This window comes from Bombus affinis, chromosome 15 (assembly GCF_024516045.1).
Source record: "Bombus affinis isolate iyBomAffi1 chromosome 15, iyBomAffi1.2, whole genome shotgun sequence".
NCBI classification, from domain to species: Eukaryota; Metazoa; Arthropoda; class Insecta; order Hymenoptera; family Apidae; genus Bombus; species Bombus affinis.
In genome coordinates this window covers 1775807-1803536 of record NC_066358.1, presented here as the reverse complement: position 1 = coordinate 1803536, position 27730 = coordinate 1775807, and the positions used below count along the sequence as shown (strand labels likewise).

At 34.6% G+C, this 27730-nt stretch overlaps 1 protein-coding gene across 1 annotated transcript in view; it reads right to left on the bottom strand.

Annotated features, from left to right (window-relative positions):
- Window positions 1–393: 393 nt before the first annotated feature.
- The window catches only part of LOC126925029 (uncharacterized), a 93945-nt gene continuing 66608 nt past the window's right edge, over window positions 394–27730 (bottom strand). Inside the window, exons 2-4 of the mRNA XM_050740163.1 lie at window positions 9108–9371; window positions 5353–5582; window positions 394–2395 (exon numbers count right to left, since the gene is read on the bottom strand). Of these exons, the coding sequence (XP_050596120.1) occupies window positions 2060–2395; window positions 5353–5582; window positions 9108–9371 (830 nt within the window). The 3' untranslated portion in view covers window positions 394–2059. The remainder of the gene's footprint in view (window positions 2396–5352; window positions 5583–9107; window positions 9372–27730) is intronic.

Here is a 27730-nt window from a genome sequence, read left to right as displayed (position 1 = left end):
AATCCTTTGTGTATTGTATATTAAAGTATATGCATATATACATGCTAAAGTACACTCTCGCACAATAATTTATCAATTAATATATTATTAAATTGACAAATTGTAAGTTATTTAAATTATAGAATTCCCTTTTGCAATTTTATATCAAACAGGACAATAAGATGATTCGTGATTTATAAAATTTCAGTAATACAATAGTATTAGTACAATTGTGCAATAGCGTCCAAAAATATAAAAATTTTTCAAACCTAAATTAAAATAACATTAAATTACGATATACGATGTACAAATATGTAGATATACTATATAAAAAATTTTAATGTCAAATGGCAATCTTACCTGATTCTCAAATTCTAGAAGGGAAGGTTTCAAAGTAAAAGAACATCAACAAAATTCTGCCTGACGTTTCTCTTTATTGTTTGAAATGTCATAACGATCAGATATGGATCATGTAAAATTACAATAAAACGTAAATATGACGAATTCATCATGGTGTATACATATACGTATATGTATATATATATAATATATTTATGTATGTATATATAAATTCTTGTACGCCACCAAAAAGGATGCGTCGAGAGATCCAAGAGAAAAAAAAGAACAGTTCAATTATCCCGAACGCCATAAACGTGAATCACCCTATACTTCAACCGCCAATCAATTCAAATTTATGCCTTTTGTCGTTCGATACCAATCACTCTCTCGCTTTATTTTTTAATATTCGTCAAACGAATCACACGTCGCGTGATTGTGATATCATTCCATCCTCATCGAGTTCCTAATGAATTCTCCTGCTTACTTTCACCGTGTTTACCCCAACCTACCCTCCCTTTTTTTTTAATTACACACCGTCGTAAATCTAATTCACAATCATACACTATGTACAATGTCGCGTCTCGCGTGAACGACTCGCTGTTTCAATTAAATTATATTGCTATAGAGCTTTTTCATCTTTGCTTTCCATCTCCTCTACATGACCATCGATATACTTGAATCATATACTTCACGTACTTTATTCATCCTATGCATTTATTCACACGTATATTAACATATTAAATGCGCGTACGTAAAATTCCTTCATGAAATTACATTAACAAGAGTCTTTTCTGCATGAGCAACGAAATTTCATAGTGGCAGTGAAGAAAAAATTCGTTTCGAGGCTAATTTTCGCCTAACAAACGAATTCAAAAAGCCTAGCAATAGTAATTTTATCTCTTCTTTTCTTTGTAAGATTTTCTCTTTGTCGGTGAAAAGATAAGAAAAAAGTTTTGTCCGCGAAAGTGACCGTGAAGGCGTCTAATGCGAGCAATTTTCTGTGATACGATGAATTTCACAGTGATAGCAAAGAATTAAAAAAAAAAACTCGTTTTTCTGGCTAATATCGGCCTAAAATTTTTAAAGGCTAGTGAAATCTAATTTTTTTTTAGTTTTCAGTTGCATTGAAAAATTAAGGAAATTTCTTAAAAACTACTCTCGCGAAATATCAACAAGAGCTTCCGCAGGAGCAACGAAATCACACACTAGCAGTTGAAAAGTTGGATCTTTTGGCTTCTTTCGATATTTAAGAGGCAACAAGTTTGGGCATATTCGATTGATAGTCGTGAATATCTTTTATGTAAATAAAATATTCGAAAACCGATTATTTCATAATTTTTCAAATACGTATTATTAAAACATAATTAGATATAAAATTACTCTGAATGCAAATCTTGTTATATATATTATATAACAATTTAGTTGTATCACATAAGTTTCAAACACATACCATTTAAAATTCAATTTTATGTTAAAATCCAAATTATTTATACTGTTGTTTGAAAGAATTGACTAAAACATAAAATATACAATTATCGAATTTTGGCACAAAATAGTTCTTATGTTATTTTTAAACATTTAATTAATTCCAAAATAAAACTAATAAAGTATCTAAAACGATACAATATTTTTATTTATATTTCAATCAGAGAATACCCAAACCTGTAAAGCAACATTATCGAACAAAGTGATCCCACAATGATCGAACGAGCTCCAATGGCGATTTCCAACTGATCGTGGGTTAAACATAAGAAAGTGCTAATATACCGTGATTAAACGATCGCAGTAAGAAACAGCAGGTCATGACGAACAGGGATGGAAGGTTTACGATGCATGCGGATCTAGGCGGTTCTTGCGCCAGTCGTTGATTGCTGGCGGCCAACGTTGCGGTTTCCGTTCTCTCAAGCGTCCTCGCGTCCATGATCCCTGGCAAAGTGGACTGACAGCTGAGATTCAAAGTTCCTCCGGGGAAATGGTGTCGTTCCAGGCGTAGAGTCAGCCCTAGTCGTGTCGAAGATACGATGTTATCCTCTGAGGAGGCTGAGCTTGGCAATTCTCTGGTCAACACTTTGTTCACCTGTTGATGACAGAGGGTGATAGTGAGAGTGAGATGGTAGTGAGATGATCCTCGTCTTTCGAGGTGAAATTTCATGCAAGAGTGGAGAGATGAATGGCGAGTATACTAGAGAACTCTGCACTAAATTTTCTGGTTAATGGAGGGACGTTAAGATAACGTATTTGGATGACTAGAGAAATTTGATCAATTAGGGGATGCATGGATTTAATGCATTATGAATGCGCAGTTTAGACACGAGTCATTTTAAATGTTAAAATGAATTTAAATTAATAGGAATTAATTAATAAGAACCATTGATGCAGATTAATAGATAAAATTAGGCTGGATATGGTTATCATAATTTTAACAGGATGATTAATTGTTTAAAAATATCATTGAATAATTCTCTATCAGAATGTTATAATGCAGGGAAAAGAAATGAATATTTAGAATGTAAGTTTTAAGCATTTATGGGAAATTTGAAGACGCAAAAATGCATAGAACACACATAATATACAAAAGAATATAAAATATCCAAAGTAGAGTGTTTGTAGAGTGTTAGTAGATAAAACAAATTTCTATTTAAGTCCTGTTTCTTTAGTTGCGTGCATAAAATATCAATTTTCATAAAAATTCGCCTTTTATTAATAACAGCTCTTAAAACACCATCGCAATACGCAAGACGTTAACCGACCATCTAACTAAACTGACTTTCTCGGCTGATGGTTGAGGCAAATTTAATAGGGCAGCTTTCCGTCTGTTATTTTTTTTAAAACGAAAACAGCAGCTGAATGCACAGTAAGCAACTTTAAAAGTATGCTCGAGTCTAAACTGACGGTTTTAATTTCTCCATGCCCCACCACGACGAACTTTTTAAGGGGCCTGAATAAAGGGGCGCGGTCGCGAGAACACTAAACGAGCACCTTTTAAGCGGTTCCCATGATTTTATATCCTTCGCTAGCGTTGAATTTGCAATTCAAAGGCATCGCGCGTTCTCTTAATTTCCAGGACTTTCTACTCTCAATCCTCACCCCATTCCAGTTCAACGCTCGTTGTTTTACGTTGTTGCGTTTACGACACCGTCAATTTCAAGAGACCATTCCAACTAGGGAAGTTTTTATGTTTGCAAGTTTCTTGCGATCAAAATCTGTCAATTTTTTTGATTAATTTAATCGTGTTTCTGATCACTCAGCAATGTTACAGATTGATGTACAACATTATCGGATTATAGACGTTTATGAAAATTAATGCTTTTATGTAAATCGATATATTTATTTTATTCTAATATTCTAAAGTACCCTTTTATGTATTTATATATATATTTGTTTGTTTTATTACAAAATAACTGTTTATATACTTGTCACATCCACTAAATATTTTATATAGTTTTGCGTACATTGTATCTAGTCCTGACATTTTTGTATTTTGAAATTTCTCAGAAATGTTTGAGCATTCGGAGTCGAGTTGTTATTCCCTATTTAAAATAACTAAAAATTCATGAAACGATTGTATAATCCTTAATTCAAAAATAATTCAGTATCGTTTCTGTATATCGTCTCTCAATTAAAAGAATTCAATATTCATCATTGTTTTCAATTAAAATAATTCCACTTGAATAAATACTGTTTCCATTTTTATACAAAATATTCTCCAATTAAGAAAAAACAGATTAAATGTCCATGCATACATATTACCTGTATTTTTTATAAAAATTGATCCTTCAATACGTAATATTACCATTTATTTTCTATATATAGGTATTATTTCTTTTCTTTGTTCTACATATGATAAGTCTTGCAAGATTAGAGTTAAAATACCCTTTAAACTAAATTTTTCGATCCAGGTATCTTAATTCCATTTAAGAAAGCTACATTGGCATTGAAATCTGTTTAAATGATAATATAAAAGAAAAATCAAAATATCTTGTTAAGTTTCCTCCATCATATCGAACTTTCATCCGAAACATGTTTTCGTATTTTTAGTACTTACAAAAATACTTAATCAAACATTTAAAATAAGCATACTTTAGAAAACTCGTTTGTTTAATGGCTAGAAAATCTTTTGAAAAAGGAGAATGCAATTAGGACAGTTCTAATATTGAAACAAGCAATGCGAAACATCGACCAACTCGATACAAGAACGATTCTTTAAAACAAAGTGGGACGGAATCATATTTATCGTCACAGACGATCGTTTATCAAGGAAACGATAAACATTGAGATCAGAGAATCGCCTGAGAGCACCTTTCTTCGTGCATCTGGTCTAGGCGATACATTAGGATAGACTGCACCGTATTTCACATTGGATATCGCGCGATCAAACGGACCGCACGTACCTCGCGCTGTTTTACAGATAATAAATGTTTATACACGACATGCAGTGTGTTAAATCGCTAGAAACAGGGCAAGTGCTCGTTCATAACAGTGTCAGGAAAATTCAGCGGTTCTCAGCGGGTTAAATCGAGCCAAAATTTGTAAGAAGGATGACGACAGCTTGTTCTTAAGGATACAAATCGACGAGTTTCGTTTGGATGAAGAATCGAAGGTCTAAATTATGATCCACGTTGAAAGGTCGAATGCTTAACAAAGTGATATTAAATGAAATAGAATGTAATCAAAACTTCCAAAACTTTAAATTAAACTAACGAGGAAAAACAAATAAAAATTAATTGAATTATATGGATGATATTAAATTGTATTACAATTAAATCAATAATTATCCAATTCATAATATGGCAAAAATCTCAACAGAATCCACTATTAAAGCGTTGAACTAGATAAATGAACCCACAAGCGAAAAGACACATGAGGGAAAAATCAGAATCGCGGAAGGGAGTTGAAGAAAAAGAAGTCCGCCTCGAGCGAGTCGTTTTTCCAGGCCGACTACAATCAGGAATTCTGAAGTTCACGGATGGCAACGAAATGTCTCTCCAGGCTCTAATACCCGTACATTCTCATAAAACTCTTTCTTTCTCTTACCTCTTTCCCGTTGAGGATAAAGACGAGTTGGGCTGGAGGGTAGCTGGCCGCGGAACTGCATTCCGCTTGGAGTGTCTCACCCACTTCGTAAGACGGTCGAAGACCGCGCAGACTGGGTCGTTCCTTTGGCGGGATAGCAACGCTCATGTTTGCCTCGCCGTAGATTGTAAGAAAACTTGGCCCCTCTGAGGACACCTCGCAACCGTACGATCCCATGAGGTTCACCTTACCTGTCGTGTAAATTACTTTGTTACATCGCTGTTCTTTATTTTATTTTATTCGATTAATACATTGGTGGCTGGAGCGTCTTCGTACCTTCATTTTGGTCAATTTTGCTGAATCTTTTTCTTATGAATAAATCCTATTCCTCGAAAAGTAAAAACAACCTCGAAAACTCAAAAAAGTATAACCTACCCCAGTAACACAAAAATATTTTTTCGAATATTAGAAAAATATTTTTCGAGCCACTTTTTTGAAAAATATCAAATACAAATATTATATACCTTTACGAATTAAATATTCGTTGGATATAAAAGAAGAGGAATAATTGAGAACCGAAGAGATAATATAGGGAGTTTCTGTTACTGAAGTATTGGATAGAATGACTTTTAATCTATTTTAAATGACATGAACATTTTTCGGGTGTAGATTTCATGATAGAAAATTCCTGTCAATATGGAATCAATAAAACAAGAGTAAAATAATACGCACAACGGATAGCAAGAGAAAAACAAAGTTTATAATCCATTCGTGACTGATAATGAATCCAACTGCATTTATATAACAACAATGCACGAACGATGACTAAAACGTTTAATACAACGTATAATAATCATATGCACAGGTAAAAAATTCGAATAAATTGTACTCTCTGCTCGGATCGAATGGATTCACTGATGTCCTACCGATTAACGCGTGTTTAATTAATGGGCTTTTAAATTGAAAAAAATTTGCATTTCCCTATCTCTGTTAAGACTATAATTCCCTGAATAACAGGTAAAGAGGATATTTAAACGAATAAATCGAATTAATCTGTTGCCCTTTACTGTATCGAATTAACAATACTTCATTACCATGAAAATTAATTTCTTTCTCAAATATTACAATATGTCTTGCTATTGTTTCGACCTACTTATTATTAACACAATATGACATTTTATGTATTCGTGTGGTATTTCCACAAAAATGGGAAATTCAACAGGATTAATTCAAGAATATTAAACAATTACGGAATAATATTGAAATGACGAGCCAGCGTTTTGAAATGGAAAAGGAAACAGAATTATTTTCTCACTTTCTATACCTTCGTTTATCTCGAAATATCAAGTGATTGTTATGATACGGTATTACACTTTCTTTCTTTGATATGAAATCAGAAAGAAGTTGTTTTCAAATACTCTATGCCATCGCTTAAAAAAATATATTTCCGCATAATTTATAACTTCAGAAATTTCTTTTATACAGCCTCTCTATTGATCACCCCTATCCAAAACTTTTCTTCGCGTTGAATCCATACGAACAATATCTAGATGAAACGAATTACTCCCAACCATTTCTCGACAGTACCAATCTCAAAAAAGCCTTAGCGCAGACAAAATTACCATGCTGTCAGTTTCCTCTTTCACGACTTACAACACGCTCTAATTCCTTTTAAGGAAACGTTCGATCGTTGCCGTTACCCCATCGACGAGGTTAAACACGAACTCGTGCTTCTTTTTGCGAGACTGATTTGAAAAGCATACTTCAGATTTTATTTAGATTTCCAATCTGTGGAACGTGACTCTCGAGGGAGTTGCAAAATGTTTTCTGGGAAATCAATATGGTTATTTTGAATTGTAATTTTGTTTCGAACGAAATTTCATTAGACAAATTTTCGACAATTGTATTTGGATATAGTTAAATTACAATATTCTGCAAAATCTATTTTTAAGCCTTTGGGTATTTAATCTGTGCTGAATTAAATATTCGAGAGAGGATGAATTCATAGATTTTTACATTCTATAGCTTGATAAATTACAAAGCGAACGAAATATTATTATACGAACAGAATCAATTTTCAAATATTTTAAAATAATCTTTTTATTTTAATAAAAGAGCGATAAGAGGACAATAAAAAGGACAATAGGTGAGACGTATACAAGTTCAAGTCCTAAAAAACATGTTTTCTAGAGTAGCTTTTATTACTTTAGTGAGTCAGAGAACAAAGGGTTAATACAATTTTCTTCACTCGATTAAATACACTTTTTTCTTAAATTTAAGTAAAAAGATTTGGAAAACGTCGGGGAACGTTGTTCTAGAAAAGCATCGTCGACGAACGAAGGTCGTTCGAACGAAATAGAAAAGAATAAGGCATCGCGCCGTGGAAATTCATCACAAGATCAGTCTTTTCGATTATAATGAATTAAGAAAGTTACGCGGACTACTTTGAAAGCTCGAATGCAAGCACCTTGAAAATTAGAAACCTAATAGCAGGCGTAAGGATGGTGGAAGAACGCGGATCCTCGTGGACCAGTGAAAAATGGGCGGGAATAGAAATTTAATAGGAGCCAGTTTCATTCGCGACGAGGAAAGTTCGTTGGTTATTTAAGTGAAATTTCAGGCAGCCCGTTAACTTTCATCGCCTGAAGTTTCGTAAGATCTCGTAGAATTACTGTTTCGATTTTAATCTAAAATTGCGAAAAAATCGAGTTTCAAGAAGATTTGTTTCTCCTGTTTCACGTTTGCTTAGACATTAAGGAAAAGTATTGCAGTTTGTTATGAGGATAAAAAGAAGGAGGTGAATTTTCACTGTTTGAGGGAATGAAGATAGTTAATTGCAAGATTGAGGAATATAATAGTGCAGATAATTTCTTATTATTCGCGTTTCTTACTGTATTTTGGATGAAAAACTTAAATGGACGTAAAGAAATGATGGAAAACGTGAGTTCTAGGTGTCTGAACGGTTAAAGGTAATTAAATGTAAAGCTAGAAATACAAATTTAATAATTTAGCCTGTATGATAAATGGATGAAAGATGATGGGAAAGATGTATGCGAGTTTAATGAGTTGAAAAATCGAAAGAAAAGATATATTAGGACTGATAATGAAACTCATTAGCGTTGAAAAGAAAAACTTACGATTCTATATTTTACACTCTTTTTTTTAAATTTTCCTTGTAAAAGATTTTCATAAAATTAAATATCTTATAAAAACTACCAAGATCTATTTTTAAAATTTCGCTTGTTTTATCACCAATCTCAATTATTATTATACCAAACAATTTTTTAAATTTCACTAACAATATTGCTTTAATTCTACAAAAGGATCCGGATAATATCCAAACGCAGGATGCTTCAAACCTCTCAGGAATATTAAGAATCCGTAGAAACAAATCGCGATAGGGCATCCTACTCTTACTGGCATTGAAATGCACAAACCAATACAGAACCTGAAATGCGCAACCTCGTCGACATTCAATTCAGCTCGAAACAGTTAACAATTTATCAACACTCGGTGCACATTAAACCGCATAATTTCTTGGTAAATTGCGCTGCTTTCGATGCTACAGCTTCACGACCTCTCGCTCGACAAACCCTCGACAGTCAATCGTCGCGCATGATTTACCTGATACACCCCTTTCCTCGAAATCCATCGATCCTCAGATGCTCGTGAATTTCCCCTCAGACTACGATCGCACAAGCAAAAGCCTCGTCGAGTACGCACGAACAACGATCGTTAAATCGAGCAAACGGGACAAATCGCGTTTCTCTACGAACCTCTTCGATTGTTCGCCTGTCCCAACAGCGTCACCTGTTTGCTGTCGCTCTTGTTCACGTCAACGTATATTCCATCAACGGAGAAATTACGGCCAGGAGGTCTCGAGCCTGGCATGAACCTGAAGAACTCAGCCCCGTCCTTGTACCATTTCACGGAATACAAATCCTCACCGCCCAGATCGTATTCGCATTTTAGTATCACCTTCTCCCATCTTGGGTCCGCCATCTTCGGCACATCTAACCTTAGAAGCTGTATGGAGGCTCCTGGAAAAATAAAAGTTTCGTACACGTTGAGAATTTTTGAAGTTGTTAGATTTCGTAATTGAGAATTTTAAGGTTTCACGGTGTAATTCCCTTAGGACGTGCGTGGAAAGGAGGGAAGGTCCTCAATTCGGAAATTCGAAAAATTATCCGATTTTGAAGATATGCAGAGCGTATGCACAGTGGTTACGAAAGGTATGCGCCATTGTATTTATTGTAGTATACATATACTCATTAATTAGGTCCAAGTATTAGGTCATCCCATAAGTTCGTGCCGACTTTTGTGTATACATTTCATGTGTCGATTTATAAACATACGGCGATAAGGGACCAATGCGCTTGAAAAATGGGAAGAAGTTGTACAACGAGGGGGGTTACATTTTTTCATGAAACTGAAAGATATGTAAACAATCTTAACATATATAACCGCTCGAAAAACGGAACGAACTTATGGGATGACCTAATATATTAAACTCCATGTCATTTGGTAGTACGTTCATATGTTTATAAAACATTAAGTAATTAATGGTACCTTCGTATGATCGTAAAAAATTAGGCAAATAATAGTACTTTTCTAATAAATCGATACTGTGAAAATGATATGTAAGATTTGCTAAAATAATGCTTCGTTGATGAATAAGTGTGTATAGTTTTTGTAGCTATTGCAGTTACGTGTTACAGAATTTTCTTTTGCTGCTCGAATTCACTCCAAGTGATGATAATTAACTTATGCAAATTCGCCTATTTTTTTATCTTACTTTATAACTTGTTTTACGACATCAAGCGTCAATGAAGTTTTAATGGATATGCCGACATAAATTTTGAAAGTGGAGAAAAGTGATCGAATGTCTTCTCTTTGGTTCTCTTTAATATGGAGAGGTGTTTTATGGGGATAGAAAGGTCGAAAGTTGGTGAAAGAAAGGCAGTAAATTTCAAAGCTCGAGAGTAAAAGAGAAATTGGTTTCCATTGATGTTTGGTTTTCCTTGTGGAACTATGTTTGAGATGAAGAGTATTTCATGGAAGGTGAAGGAAGAGCAGTGAACTTTTATCGGTATCTTCTACCGGTTTCCTTTAAAGTGAAGAATGTAAATAGGAGAGATAAATCAATGCTTGTAAGTTCGATGATTTCGGAATGTTGGGAGTAAAATTTTGCTGCAACGATCCCTTTCTCAGTGAAAATATTATGTGTAAAGAAAAAATACTACGCTGTTATCTGCACGTCAAAGAGATTATTATTTTTTCAGTTAAAATTAGTTTGCACTATTTTATTTATTATGTGTATTTATTTTGTGTTGTCAATGTGTAACTCAAAGAATTAATACACATTTAATGTTACCAGAATTAATCCATAAGAAAATTTAGTAGTTTATGTAGCACTCTAATGTATATAATTTTAATTACTTTCGTTCAGCAATATTTTCGTGATTCTACCAATCTCGTATTTTTACCAAAATTTAGTAATTGAAATTCACTCAATTACTAGACTTCATTCAATTCTCTGTTAAATTTCAACACTTTGCATCTTGAAATGTGCGATTCATATATTTTACTGTCCTGTTCAAATCAGATACTTCAAAATATATACTTCACCTACGCATATGCTAGACATGCTAGCACTGAGTGCACGGATATCAAGAGAACAGAACTTCCTTCCAAGAAATGAGAACTTCGTAGAAGTTCCTTCATAGCAGTAGCATGTACTCCTAAGTACTATCAGGATTCTAAACACATTTAGTTTATAACAGGATTTTAACGAAAGTGGTATACTTTAAAGTACCTTCATTACATATAATGAGGTTAAAAGTATTATACAGGCAGAAGATGATCGTTTATGCAAGAATAAATCAAAAGTATGGAATAAAATTATCTCATTTCAAGCTTCATTTCGGAGAAAATCGTCTTTGAAACGCGTAGAATTAATTCTCAATTAACTTCACATTCTTACTTTTTAATATCAAATTGGCAGATGAATCAGTATAGCACAATCCCAGCTACAATTGGAAAAACAATTCCAAATTTTTGGTAAATGGAGTAAATGCATTAGGTAGGCAAAAGATTCACGCAATGGATTTCTCGAAAAACAAATTTTGTATAAAAGATTTTCATTTTACACATTTAATATCCTTTTGTTGGAATAATCGGCGTTATTCTGATTAAGAGATCACCGAATGAAGCTACAGAGAATATTTAAAGCGTTGAAAAAAAGCTAGTTCATTAACGAACGGCTGTGTGAAAGATGTAAATGCGGCAGAATTTGTTCAGCTGGCTAGTCGTGTAAATAAACGACAAAAAGTTTACATTGAAAGCAGCTCGCCCCTAGTCGAACTTCGTTTATCGGTTGGCTGAGCCGAAAAAAATAGCAATTATCGGCGTAATGAGTGGGTGTTAAAAAAAAAAAGAAGCACAAAAGTCGTGGAACTCTGAATCTCTACAAGGGAATAATTTTCTCCCGTCCTTCGATCGAGTGTTTAACGTGATTGCATTAATTTGTTTATCCCCCTGCTTCGCCGAGCAATCGTAGCGAATAGTCTGGCTAATTAAAAATATCCGATCGACGAGGTTCGTGTAATTATCGTCCTCCAAAAAGCAATCCAACAGGCTCCAAAATGCGTGTTGCTTGGAAATGGCGCCACGTTATTCCCTTTTGCAGCCAACTGTGCGATTTTAACGCGTTGATATTTTTAGAATATCGTTTGCACGTTTCCTAGTTGGAGAAAATGGACGCTTGTTTAATTGCATAACATTCCTTTGACTTGATTTTACCGATATCGGGAGTTACTGTACGACAAAATCGCGGTAATTTCTATATTTACCTAGCCCATTCGGATTTTGATATTACTCGAGATTTAAAGTTTAAAAGAAGTCATTTATTTTTCGGATCATCCCTATTATATTCGGCTGGTAAGTATTTTTATTGATAACAGTTATTCGCGTAATTTGGTATTTTGTTAGGGTTTAAAAGCTAGCTTGTTGTTGGAGGTATGTGTGCAGGGGTATGTGTGGGGAATAAATAAATGTTGATCGTTCTAATGATTTCGTTTTCATGGTTACGAAACTGGTCTACCAGGATTTTTAATTGCCGAAATTCCTCTGCAACTCAAATTTCTGAACTCCAAACTATGGGATAACCCTCGTCAATTTCACGTGAGCCATTTTATCGCCGTCCTCTAGGGACCACCTAGAGAAGAATTCGGCGACCAGTGCCAAAAACGATATTCCTGGAGGCTGTGGCACTCGTTCCGCGTCAAATCGTGAGCCAGCTACGTGCCACTTAAAACAATAACCTAATCTGTCGTTCACGTCCACACAGAGAGCGGGTATAAAAAAAAGGAAGGAAAATGAAAAAAAGGGGGGGGGGGAGTATGGAACGTGAAAAGTAATTCTGCAGTCGCGACGTGTGGCTAAAACCGTCAAAATGTGCGAGATCGTAAACGATTTCCAGATCGTACGAATTTGTCATGCGTTTGGCACGTGAACCGAACCGCCAACGGATGCGATAAAACCGCGAGAACAAGCGGAATTACTTCGACTCATGGTATAGAGGAGGCAATCGCGACGAAACGATTGCGTCAAAGGCGTGAAAGAACTGGTTCTCGGTATTAAGCAGGCGAATGGCCAGACTATTGTTCTTCTGCTTTTTTACTTTGAAAGTAATCGTATTTTACTTGGAATTCTGAAATGATTCTGTGGAAGTTTTCAGTTGGAAGTGTCGTTTTATTTTAAGAGCCCATTCACATTTGAAGACGTAGTTTTTGGATGAATTTTAGAATAAAAAGTGATTACACGGTTGTAGATTCATTTCTTCGAAAGTTTAAATAATATTGGTATTCTCAAAAAGATTGCAGAAATTGGTGACAAAGCCGCGATTGTTCTATGTAGCAATCAGGGATTGACGATGAATGAAAATAAATATTTTGAATATTTCTCGAAAAAGGAATTACAAATATAGAGAAAGGTTCTTCGTTACTGTAGTTACATTCACCAGGCATATATTACATAATACATAACGTTACACTTTACAGAATTCTGAAAATGAATCATTTTATACTATTTGTCTGTTATATTTCCACAATATATTAAATGAAGTAAATATAGAATATTTTACAAAGAAGTTTGTCGAGTTATTTATTTTGTATTACTCATCTGTACGGAATATTTCTAATGTATTATTAAAATATTTTGCATTCCCACCAACAGCAATTACATTACATTTTAAAATTTACATTTTATCTACATCTGATTTACATTTGCAATCTAAACTTTATCCATACGTTCAAATTAAACACTGTCAAAAGAAAAATATGCAGAATTATTTGAAAAAATTCATTCACCGCACGTTCACCTTTCTTATACAGATATTGCATTCCCAAATTTTTCGCCGCACAAATTTGCTCAGCGGCCTAACCATGGTTGAAATTCATTCGCGCTTTCTGTTTGGCAATATTTCCAACAATCCGTCAATTAACGGCATAAAGAAGTCGTCCAAAGGCAATAAAACGGTCGTAAAGTCGTGATTGTTCCACACAGCAATCTCTCCAGTATTTCTGCAGTCTGTTGAATCTCTTATCGTGCGAGAAACTGTGCATTGTTAGAAATCTTTACTCTCTGTTTACGATCCGACGCGAATAGGCTTATAGTTTTATGGGCGAATCGTAAAAGCAGAAATTTCTCAAGTATCGAATAACTATTGCTTGAGAAGCAAATTTATTTGCAGAAATTTCAACTTCTGGTCGATATTCTCAATTCTTCGAATCTATTTGTACGATATATCGCAATGTATCTGAGAAATGCGGTGAGTTTAATTTGTGGCAATACTTGTAAGAAGGATGTCTTAATTTATAAAAATACGAGCAATTTATACACGGGAAAAGAACATGACAAACTATTAAAAATGTCGATAGTTAATTACATATGACTAAATTCTATATTATTAAAACTGCTTATTCATTCAGTTGCGGAATTTTGTATCCCATTAAACATATTTACGCCCAGTATTAACGATATTTTCAAATATTTTGTGTAATATGTTCATAGTATATTCATAAAAGTATTCAATAAGTGTTTAAATATTTTCGTGAATTACCATGCAAACGAATTCGTGGAAATATGATTTGTTACTATACTGAGATCACTGTCACACATAACCAAAGATTACCGCACAATGCTGTACATCTGTCCTCTATTTAGAACGATGAACTCATAAAAATTTATTGTTAGCGCATGATCATAGAACAATGTGCCGATCTAAAAGCATTTACAAAATGATTTAACAGTTAAAGTAATTGAAAAGAAAAAATTCTACCTGCGGTGAATCTTATGTTTGCGAAAGTTTTTGAAGATAAGTTAGACTGACACACGGATTATTGCAAGGGATCAGGACAAAAGTTAAACATGAAGATGCATTTCCCCGGAATGGGCTAACTTCTGACTTTGTCAACTTTTCACGTCCACGGGAAAGGTTTACGAAGCGTTTCTAGTCAAGTGCACCACCTACACCGCAAGCTTTCAACGTTGATTTTAGAGAAAATAAAGCTGAGCGCAACGTATTATACTTTGAATTTTTTAGAGTTTTTACTGTATTCTTCGTTTAAAATTTGATAACGAGACATTGTCCGCGAAGCATTCAATTTCCTACCATATTTAGCAAGTTAATATAATCGTTTATCTTCGTTCAAAAAAAAAAAGAAACAAAGGACAGTAAAAATAATTGATATTCATATAAAAACAGTTTCGAAGCATGAGGAATAAAAATCAATAGCTAAAACAATTCAAATAACAAAAATATAAAACAGCATATTTTTTTAAAGGCACTAGAACAAAAGAGTGTTTTATCAGTTTGGTTGACGATGTTTGAAGACAATGCGACACATAGCACATTTCGCTCTTGGCTCACACCGCCCGATTGTTTCCACAATGTATTTTAAAGAAAATTGCGAATGCGACGGAATTGTAAATTCGAGGTGCTTTTTTAATTCGGCGTTATGAAAGTTTGAGGAGGTACTTTACATTCAGAAACGAGTTTCTTCTCTGGTCGGTTTTTACTGATTACGAGAACAGCGCTCGAAATAAAGCCGGACGTATTAAACATTTATCGTCGAAGAATTCCGAGCTTCGGTCTGAAAATAAATCGAACCCACGAGATATTATACGAATAAGATATGGAATTAATTTCATCCAGCGTAATAAACGAAGAAACCCCTTTCAATGTAAATTGGGATATTTTTTCACGGATGATGATAGAAATTTTTGAGCCGAGTTGCAAGATTGTTTCGAGTTGCTTTATACTTCAGAACGACGACAGATGATAAAAATTTCTTTTATAGACTATAAAGTTTCATAAAATCCTTTTTTTTATATATTTCTTTGTTCTTTTCTTTTTTTTAGTTGATAATTAAAATTTTCGAAAGAAGCCACGAAGTTCTCTTTTTTTAATTTTGAAGATTTTACTACCCATTTGATTTTTTTTTACTCCATTTTTTATTTTTTTATTGTACGTTAAATAGCCAAATAGGTCATGAAAGCAATATTTTAAGTAAAATTTAAGCATTCATTTAAATATTAACTAAATCTATTTCGAAACAAAATTATGTATACAACATTTTCAAGTATATGCTACGTAATTAAAGAACATCAAGAACATAGTGCAACATGTTGCATTTTATTCATCCTATTCTTACTTCATTTCTTATATCTTGTAAAATTAACAGAACACAATAAAAGAAAGAAAAATCATTTCACAAAACAATAAGTAGATTCAAAGTGACAGACAGGTTCCTTTTATTCCGCCATAACGATTAATTTATCATGAGCTACTGAATCGACGAGGAGCAAATAAACAGAAAACTAGAGGAGCTGTACAAGAATGAATGGCCCGACAAGTTAGATTGCTTTCTACGAAACATTATGATCGAAGACCCAAGCGACCGGTTACTCATTGATGCGTTCCATTTGTAGCGACAGTTCTGCCTGGTAGTGGCCAATAAAATGCCTATATGTCTAGTTCTTCTCGTTGGAAGATCGAATTTCTATTCTATATTTGATGAAAAAATGATAGTTTCTTGATGGAAATACTTTTATCTGTTTTCAATACAATTTTCCACAGTTTCTATTTGTTACAAATGGAAATAAAAAATATGGAATATTTTTGTACCTTTTACTTTCAGATCCATAAATAACGAAAGTATAAGGAAAGAAAACGTAAAAGTATCATAAAGGCATTTCCGACAATCGTCCAATCAATTCCAAAAAAACTTCTAGCAAACCCTCGATTCTCAAATTGCATCAGTCTTTATTTTTATTCAATAAATAACTAACCTTCTCTAGATGAAAGTAAAATACAATATATAGTAGATATATATTAAATATATACTGAAGTAAAATACAATAAATACATCACACATAAATCTCTCACTTAATTCTGATATAAATCTTTCATTTAGTTGAAAATAAATAACTACAAAACTTCAAAACTATTTCACAAAAAGATCTGTTACTGAACTTATCCTCTCCAAACGGAAACAAAAAATAGATGAAGAGGAAAGTTACAAGAATCGTAAAAAGACATCGACAATCGTTCAACGAATCCCTAGCAATTCTCTCTTCACGTTGTAATAGATTTTCATCTTACTCAACAAATAACGATCCCCTTTAAATAGAAGTAAAATACCAAAACAGAAACAGGAAAAGGATTAAAATATAACACACACACATGCTCCATTCAACTTGCATAAAACACGCAAACGATATAAAATTAATATAAATATAAAGTACTTCATTTGAAAAAGGTAACTGCAAAAGTATCGGCTGACTGAAACAATCGATCGATTGACTTCACCGAAAATCCTTTGTCGAACTCGTCCTTTCCAAATAAAGATGTAAAAAGAAGACGAGAAAACACGAAAGAGTCGTCAAAAAATTGCCGACAATCGCTCAACGAACCCGTATCCAAACAAACTGGAACAACCCTCGATCCTCAAACTGCAACAATTTTTCTCTTACCCAATAAGCGACAAACAGTCTGGCTCCGGATCCATAGATGTGACGGCTTTAGGGAACAATCTAACGAGGCATTTTGAATAATTCGTTGTCTTTTGAACGCTTTATGCCACAGTAAGCAACAGTTAAACCGTGGTAGAATGAAGGCCAGACCCCTTACAGTTAGGCTTCGAACAGGGGTGGTTCCATTTAGGGTTTTCGAGTACCCTCCTACTTCGTCGGGACCTACTCCACCCCCCACCTTCTTCTGCGCCGCCAACCATTGTTTTCGTCTTTGTCTAGCGCAAACAGAAAAATACCAGCGACCGATTCTTTTGTTTCTGTTTTATTCGTGGGCCCGTCGCTCGTTGAGACAAGTTATTGCATTATGCAAGCCGAATCGTGAATTCCTGGTGAATACGAGGCACAATGCCGAAGTCTCTCTCTCTTTCTCTCTTTCTCTCTCTCTCTTTCTCTTTCTCCCTCTTTCTCTCTCTCTCTCACTCTTTCTCTCTCTCTCTCTCTCGTTTTCCCAGTGAAGAGCTCCGGGATCTAGGGCGCAGTTAAAATTTTGATATGTTTCGATCCTGCTTTGTTTCCTTCCGTTTCTATGTTTCTTTCATTTTGCTTTCGTCTCACGTTGCTTTTCTACGATGTTTCACGGCGGTTCGTCGATTATTTTTCTGTGATTCAGAAAAGGATTTCAACTGAAGCGAAGGAATACGGTCGGAGTGAATGGATGCGTAGGTTTGTCGACGAGATTGAATTTTTCCGACGAACTTGCTGTTTTAAAAGGTTACTTTTTTCGGTGTTTATAATCTTGAAATCGCTGTTTGAAAAATTATTGTCTGCACGCTTAAAATCTCACGGTTACTATTTTAAGATATTACTTTTTCGAATGTTTATATCCTGGAGATAAAATGAAATTTCTATTCGAAAATTATCTTTGGCTTAATTACAGAAATTTATGGGTATTTAAGATTCTCATGAAAGTTGCGATCAACATTGTTTTAAAAATAAAGATTAATTTTGTCCACACAGATATATTGTGTGTACCATGAAATTACGAAATTTTAAAAACTAAAAGATAGAACGTTTTTTTACACATGATATTTGAGATACGTAGTTTATTTGATCCATATAAACTGGTTCGTGTAAACTGTTAATGCCATTGAAACGCATTCGTACGCTTTCATGACAAAATGCAGCGTGTAAAATTGCGAGTCTTTATTAATTTAACCTGTTGATCCGTCGATTTTTCCATCGATCCAGTGTATTTTATCTTTGTCGTTGGCCGACGCGTCAATTGAGGCAATATCTTGATGGCAATTGCTACGCAGCACGCACTAAATCAGTCCTACAGGACGATTCAAAAAGCGCGATCGTCGCGATAATTGCGTGGATTTTATTCAACTTTACCTTCATTCAAAACTGGCTCTTTCATTTCGATTACTCCCTCCATCATACATGTCATTTCTATTATCCGATAGAAACAACCCAATCAAATTGTCGAAGTTCACACAATGACAAGAATTCTTAATCGTATCAAGTACCTATAATACATCCTGCATGAAATTAACAATGGGAAATAGTCTGACTCTAAGAAACCATTCAAATCTCAAAGTAAACTCATTCAAATTTATTATAGGAGTTGAACAAAGTTGATGTTAAGTCGTTCGAAAAACAGTTCTCCCTTCTTGAGTTGTGACACAGATCGTCATCGATTTCGAGCACCCTCGGAGGGAGCAGACACAATGGCAATTAGAAACACGAACAACGAGGTCTTGAAGATCTGAGAAGGCAGTCTGTGCATAGTTATTTCGTATCATGACAGAGATGAAGTTCCTACGAAATTCGTGAAACTTTCCGTGAAGAATATTTTAAGAAGATTCGGCTTGTCCATACAGCGTAAGATTATACAATTTTTAAAACTAACATGTATAATCTCTTTTTTGTGCATGATATTACACAAAACGAAATGATATAATAACACACAAATTTATATATTCCATAAAAATAAATTCCACATTGGTTTGCAAACGCGATCACAAAAAATATTCAAATTATCGGATGTAGAAATATGAACAGAAAGAAGGTATGTTGCTAACTTCGTTTCTGACTTCGTGTTCTGGTTTTCAACAAGCAATTGTACAGCCATAAAACGCAAGAATCCTCAGGCTTTTCGCGACACTGTCGAGAATACCGAATCGATGGTGTTGAACCAAGCGACCAACTACGTCGCTATTCAACCACCCCTTTCTTTATCTTATTTTTCCTCTCTTTATCCTCTCGCTCGTTTTTATCTTGACCCTTTCCATCCCTCTTGTACCTTCGATCTTGCTTTCGTCTCCTCCGTTAGCATCAAGATCGAGCTGAATAGGGGCGAGCTTTTCGCGAGCCAATTAAGCCAGCAATTAGTTTAATAATTAGCGGATTAATTAACATGCCACGCGACGAGGCGGAACGAGACGAGAGGACAATAGATGGAGCAGCTGAAAGCAGTGTTCCCAGTGAGTGTCTGTCACTGAACGACCACCGTTCGTTGCTTGCTTGATTAAGGACCTTGATAACGTGTGCGTGTGCGTTCATGAGAGTAGAAGTCCCTGAAGACGGGATTGACAGACTTATTTCTATTAGGATCAAGGCTCGGCTCTTGCGTCACTCTCTTTTAATAGATTCTAAAATTTTAAGATTGATAAATATAACGTGTATTTCGATGTGTGTAATAAAGGTGCTTATTATTGTCATTATTTTAAAAAATGTTTAATGGAATGGTGATAATAGTGATGGAATTGGGAATTGGAATTATTTTGGCTAGATGTGTGGTTAATGGGTTTAACAATTTAACAAATTAAATTAATTAAATGTCTCATTTCGTTTAGGAGAGCGAAAAATCTCGTTGGTATTGTCTTTTTGTGTCGCTTTGTTGTTTGGAATTATGTATATAACCGAATTGAGGAGAAAGTAAAATTACTTTGTATCAAATTATGGAAACTCGTATGATTTAAATACGAGCATTATTACTTTGTCTCAAAGGATTACTAAAGGTATAAATTTCGAATTTAACTTTTACTATTCCAACGACCAACATTTCATAATCAAGAACAGTAACTACAATAATTCCGCATGCATATAGTAAAGATACCAAGATTCCTTACGCATTAAAAAAGTTTTTATAATCTACCTATTCTACATATATTTTAACGAAGTACTTCTGGATAAAACATGCAGATAAAAATTGCACATTTATCACGCTCCACCCATCCCCCATGCAATACAATTATAAGATATCCCTTTACGTATAAAATATATACGTGAAATCAATTGCCTTCAAAGCATAAAAACATAATATAACAAATCCAGTTTTAATTTTCAAACTTTTATTACCACCTTCTTGTCTTTGATAAAAGAAATTTCCTTCTAAAAACGAGAAAGAAAATAAAGAATTTGAATCCACGATCTCAAGCTTCCGCTACAATGTTTTCTTTCTCATTTCCAACGGAATAACTCCTATCAAAACATAAAGAGAAACGAGAATGTGCACGAGCAAAATCACTGTTTATCCCTAAGAAAGTATAAAGGTCGATAGCAACGCGTTTAAATATGGCGTAAAGAAATGTACCAGGCAATTAGTGGTTTCCCATTTACCGTGGTTGCGTCGCGACGAGAAAAACAGCTCCTCGAAGAAATAAGAAGAGGAGAAGCAAATACACGAGAAAAATCATTATTTATCGATAAAAAATTACAAGAATCCATGGCAATATGTTCGGACATCGTGTTAAAATAAAATCTATCGAGCAATTAGTCGTCTCCCATTTTTCGCGGCGATGCCGCGACAAAAATACTTCGGCCATTTTTCTGCGAGCAACAGTTTTCCAGCACTGGCATCCTCGGTGTTCCCAACCGGCTACGACAGCCTATCGCGTACCGGCCGTTCTCTCGTTAATCGCGTTATTTGTCCATTAATTAAGCGTGCAATAAATTCGACAGGCAGCCGGTAGGCTTTATTGGAAACGGCTTGGCCCCGTTTATTTCGCACGTTTACCCATTGACCTGTGCCATGTTGTTACTTGATTCAAGATTTTTCCTTCTTCTTTTCCTTCCTCTTTTTTCCTACAATTCTTCTACTTCTTCTTTCTCTCCTCTTTATTTCTCAGATTTTGCTGCTTTCTTTTGCGCGATCATTCCACTAGCGACCGGATAAATTCCTGGTTAAATCGAGCGATACATAAACAGCGATTTATGGACTAGCCGCATAGGATTTCCGTGGGATGTCTACAAAACGGTGTTTTCTCAAGAGGTCGTGAATGAATTTCGGTAGGTTTTAAGCAGGAAAATCAGATACTTTGTTGTGGATCAAACTAGATTACGTCGGTGAAAAAAACGACAGGTTATGTGCAATTTAAAAATTATTTTCTAAATTACGTTGTCTCACAGATTGCGTGTTTTGAAATGTAAAATAATTTCTGAGTAAAATTATTATTCTATATCCAGTTCGCTTGTAAAACGTATCAATCTTCTATCCTTTCAAATACGTTCACACATTCTCAATCGAGTCTCAACTAAACCAAATCAAACATATACACCTTACTCAATCGATATTATCTCCTCATTAAAAACAACTCTTTCAATTACCAAAATCGAAGCTTCCGAATGAAAATCGTATTTTCTCTAAAGGGATATCTGGAAGAAATTCGTTCATTCTTATTATTGTTTTATTTATTTCAGATTGTTTCTTGAATTGCACGTCATATTACATATCGTGTTTTTAAATTATAAAATAATTCGGAAATAAAAGAACAAGATTCTATATCCAGTTCCCTCATAAGACACAAATTCTTCTATCCCTTTAAACAAATTCGTGTGTTCTCAAACAACTTCGAACTAACCCAAACAAAGCATACTCTCGCTACAAAAAAATGTTCTTTCAATTACCAAAATTGAAACTTCCGGATGTATATGGCACTTTCCTCGAAGAAATATCTGGAAGAATCCCCTTGGTCGAGCCATTAATTAGCAATGGCAACGAAACAGAGGGACTCGTGTCTCGTGGACGCGGGAAGATTAGTGGGAATTGCTGTAAATTTCTGGACCACTTGTGGGAAGGGCTGTAGGGAGCAGTGTACGAGATGTGGGCGGGTCGGGATGTCAAGTGGCTGGCCGTCGTAAGTCGTGGCTCGTCGCCGTGAAGACGATGCTTCCTCGTCGTCGTTGCTGTGGTCGTCACCGTTTACGACGTCTATATACGACGTCGTTTTAAAACCGAGCCATATACGCGTGCTTTAACGACGCGCCCTTGTATTCCGTTTTCCGGCGAGCAGCCGGCTGCGAACGCGCGGCTTAAATCGCGAGTTAACGAGCTCGCGAGCGTTTCTTAAGCGAAGGCCCCACCCTCTCCTCCGTAGCCAGCGTCAACGTTCTCATTTGTGACGTCGCTAATTGAACGTGAACGTGGCATTCATCGTTTTTCGTTGAGACGGATCCTTCACTTTGGTAATATTCTGTTCTCTGTGTTTAGACAAGCCTGTAACCGAATGCATCATCTGACTATTTTGAGGTTTTTTCGGTTAGGCGAACGCGCTTCGAAGCGGAATTCCTTCGGTGACAAACTACTTTGCATCTCAGAGTCGTAGAAAATTGTTATCATTGGGAAGAGTAATGAATTTGATATCGGGAAATGTGTCATTTTTTTAAAAGGTAGACTCAATACATTAGCTCTGCGGCTCGGATATTATTTTTTAGAACGTTTTGCACGAGATTTTTGGTAGATTAATTTAATGCATTTTAGTATTGGTTTTGTAGATTACGTAATTTGAATCGTATCTCATCAACTCCACAAATTGAAAAGCGAATACAAGTTATGGTGCTGCAGATCTTATTCATTAAAATTTACCTCGGAATTTATGATTATTTACAACATCCTATCGCAATAAATAGACTTATATAATAAATAACTTAAGTTCTAATTTGTGAGAATGTAACAGCTAATACTTCTCATAACACGCAGAAATAATATTCAGTTCCATATTCCATCTTCCTCAACTAAATATTCCCAATTACAAACTTTATCCTCTGTTCCCAAATACGAGTATTCACCCAGCTGTTTCATTAATACATGTATAAGTTCGTTTATGAAAATTATGTTAAACATTCTCGTAAATCGTGGATGCCATTGTGGGAAATACAATACATACTCTCTTCTTGAAATACGATATTTCATTCTACACATACGGAAAAGTTACAGAATAAAGCATTGTTTCCCAATTTAATACATCCGAATAAACATTATGATAATAACAGTATCACAGCTACATAAAAGAATAAATATAAAAAGAAATTCATAAGCTTATAGTAAGCAGCGGAGCTTGTTATACAGCGGAGAAAGTTCCATTGTAACCTCGAAGAATTCACAATTTCCTAACTCGCCTAACGAGCAATAGCAACTTGCTGTCGTTCTATTCTGATTGCATTTGAAACTAGTTGTAACAGTAGCAAAGGGAAGCTGCTTGAAGGAGGAAATTGAGTCTTTCTTGGCTGCTTGTCGCCAGAAAATCCGCCACGACGTATTATACGTTGCGCCTTGAAATTTTCACGGTACATTCCCTTTCTGAAAGTCGTCGAACACCACATCAAACTCCTTTGGCGGTGTATCACAAACCGGGAATGAAAAATTATCGAATAAGTATATGTATTTTAACGCGATTATGGTAAACTGCCTAATGAACCGCTTATTTACCAATTCTGTTAATTCTATAAAATAAATAACAGAGAAAATTCCTGAAATTGTATAAGTATCAATCGAGTGTTCTTGTACCAAAATTTTAAATATTTTATAAAATAGGGTTAATCACTTCGGTTCAAATAACAAATACTACGAAAAAGCTAATGACACAAATGTCAAAACTGATAACAACAGCAGCCGACAAGCACAATAAATACATGTAGACGAAAAAAACTGAGAAGAATTTTATTTTAATGTTGAATTCTTAAAAGGGGTTTTTTCCTAAAAAAAATAATAATACAATTTCCTAATAATATCTCAGTATTAGCCAGCTTTTTAAAAATCTTGTAACAGTCATTATATTTCCTTCAAGGCCGGAGAAGTTTAAATAATATGGAGTAGAATAGTCTAATACTCTATATCACAAAGAATATAACTAATGCACGTAATGAGGTAGAGTCGTCGTACGTAAATGGAAGATAGTCAACTTTGAGAAATCTTCATTAATTTTTATGATTTCTCGTAATGACTTTCAGCGTTTCATAAAATGATTCACATAGACACAAGAATGTATTATATTTATGTTTCACAACAATACAAATATTAACCTCGACACTTAGAAACTTTGACTTCGTAAAAAGATACTTAACTTCATCGCAATAAAAAGAAAATATATTTCTCCGTTAAATTAATATTGTACGTCACTTCATATTCTCTTCACAGAGGGTAATATTCTCTAAACGACGAAGCAAATAAATAACTGTTCCACAACAGACCTCCATCTATAGGAACCTTTCGTTGGCCTCGTTGATTAGTGCTTATTAAAAACGATTAGTTTTCAAACGATAGTTGACTCGAACCATCCAAGAGAGTAGAATGTCAGCCGTAATCGTGAGGGTAAACTAGCAACATTAATTTTATCCAATTTCGGTCGCGCGAGCTGCTCGTTCATTGGCCGATCTACGCGGGATAGGTTGTAACAAGACGTACAACTCGAACGGAAGTGCGTGGTCGTAAAGGCAAATATGACGCTGCACGACGACGAATAATTCTGTTAAGACGAGTTTGAGAAGCTTGCTCGTCGTTGAAATCAATTTATAGTAATCATTCGTTTACTTTCGTGGAAAAAGTTACAGAGATTATATTAACGAAACTAATGATCCTCTTTTTTTTCGTAGAAAAAGTTAGAAAAAATTATATTGACGAGATTATAAAGTAGGACAACGGAGAAATATCTCTCTTTTTTTTTATTGTAATGAAGTTGTAAGTCGCACATATATAGTACGTTTCGATGGCGTATAAAATTAATATTTATCATTATAAGAAATTTGTTAAATATTCTTTTTGATCTTGTATCTTTGTAACTCAAACACGTTCTTAATTTTATAATTAACTTATTATAATTATATTATTTTGTATAATTAATTTTTGTTATTGCATAATTCTATCATAGACTAACGTTAATTTCATTCTTTATTATAACTTCATCAGTGAAGTTTTGATTCTGCTAGTGAACGAGTTTAAATTCTAATACCTGCATTTTACTGAGTTTTACGTTTACAAAATGTGCAAGCTTAATAGTGAAATAAGAATAACTCTTAATCCTTAAGTTTTATTATATCTACCTGAATTCTAATAATTCGAAAGAAATTTGTAGTTGAAATTTTAAGACGATACTGATATATGTACGAGATTAGCGATAAAGCGATATATTGGAAGGATATTTCAATAATGAGACATAAAGTTGCGAGCACTCGAGAACTCCGTGGAATGTCGGATTTCGCAAAAGGAAGCAGCTATCAAGCTCAATTTAACTTTATTTTATCTGAAAGTAGCTTTCGTATTTATTCTCTTACCCCATTGTCTGATTTTTCATTAATTTAATCCCTTATCCCTTATCGTAAAGTAGCATATAATAATGTACACATAAGTGCTAACTAAACTATAACACACTTTTTTTTTATCATGTATTCTCCACTTAAGTCTGTAAAAATGGAAATGCTAAAATTGTCTATAGCGTTCAAGTGAAATGCATATTCTCTATCAGAGAAGTCCTTCATCTAACAATTCTATTTAATCTTTCCATTAAACATTCAAACTCGAGACCAATCTAACTTCAAACCAAAATCAACGCAAGAACGAAGCTTTTCGGAACGTATATATGCATGGATATATTTTACAAATTAACAATAATTTCTTTTTTCAACCTTCCCACCCATCCTTCCAATCAGAGATCCAAACTTAACAGCCATAACGCTTGGAACCTATATATATATATATATAAAGCAACAGACCTTCCTTTCCAACAATTCCATCTAACCTTCCAATTAAAGGTGCAAACTCAACAGCAATGATGCTTGAAAGCAAAATATAAACCCATAAATGATTTTTGAAACGCGGATATTTTAAATTTCAGATATCGTAGATATCTTACAAAGTAACAATCCTCGTGGTATAAGCCTTTGGAACGTCGAAATTATAATCCACGAATCTGAATAACGGCATGAGATATGAATATTCTATAGATATCAGCATGTGTTATCGATGTCCCAATATACTACTTTATATATCGATTCGCGCATACTCTGCTCCTGTTAATATACCTTGAACATTATATCGAGCCCTCCTGGGTGTCATGACTGTGTCACTATAAATGATAATAGGACCTCCGCTGTGGAGTAATAGTACGTACCCTTAACGTAAGTTAATACATATTACATAGTATGTTATGTGCATGACGTTATAACGACTAGCAAACCGTGATGTATGAAAATAATGCTCGGCACGAGGGTGTGCGCGTTTGAATTTCATAAGTTCAGAGAGCGTGGAGGGGGTTAAAGCAGCACAGTTCAGATGAGAGGGCGGTTCGAGGGCCAGATTTCGAAATTTCCACTCCTTCGTCGATTTATTAATCCTTCGTGGCTTTCAGCCGCGCACCATGCTTTTCCAAGCCTGCGCACTCATGACCATTATTTGATCGCGCAAATATTTCGTTCGTTTATGAATATAATTTATGTGCGGATTAATTTTCGTCTATTGAAAATTTTGTAATATGGATCATGCTGATTTCCTGATTTTAGTATTTACTGTGATTTACTGTTTAACATTTTATTACTTACCGTTTTAGTATTTGGTCTTTCGTTACTTAATATGTGTTTCTCTATTTATTATTCTACTATTTCATGTTATTTTATATAAGATGGGATTCTGTTTATTCAAACTGTGTTTAGCCAAATCAATGCCGTCAGAATCAGAATTTCCGATTTACCAAACTCGTTGAGCTCTTACGCGAAACAACTGCCGTGGTATACCGCTCATCCGAACTCACGACATTCGTACAAACAACCGCAACGCGTTTGAAGGGCAGTGGACGTTTTTCCTTAAATTCGTTGGTCCACTGTCTATGAATTTAAATTAGATCACTGTAAATCCAGTTATATGAACATCAGCTCCTCAGAACGAAAAAGAAATAGCGCAAAGAGTTAATGAATTCCTATTGTCCGAATCATCTTGTTCCCCAAACGATTTAGATAAATGGAGTCCCCTACTTCGGTATTTTCTATTTACTACTTCACTGCCTTTTGTTTTCCAATTTTATTATTTGCTATCCTCTACTTTGATGTATAGGTATTATATTTTTCTATTTAATTAACAGTAATATAGTGA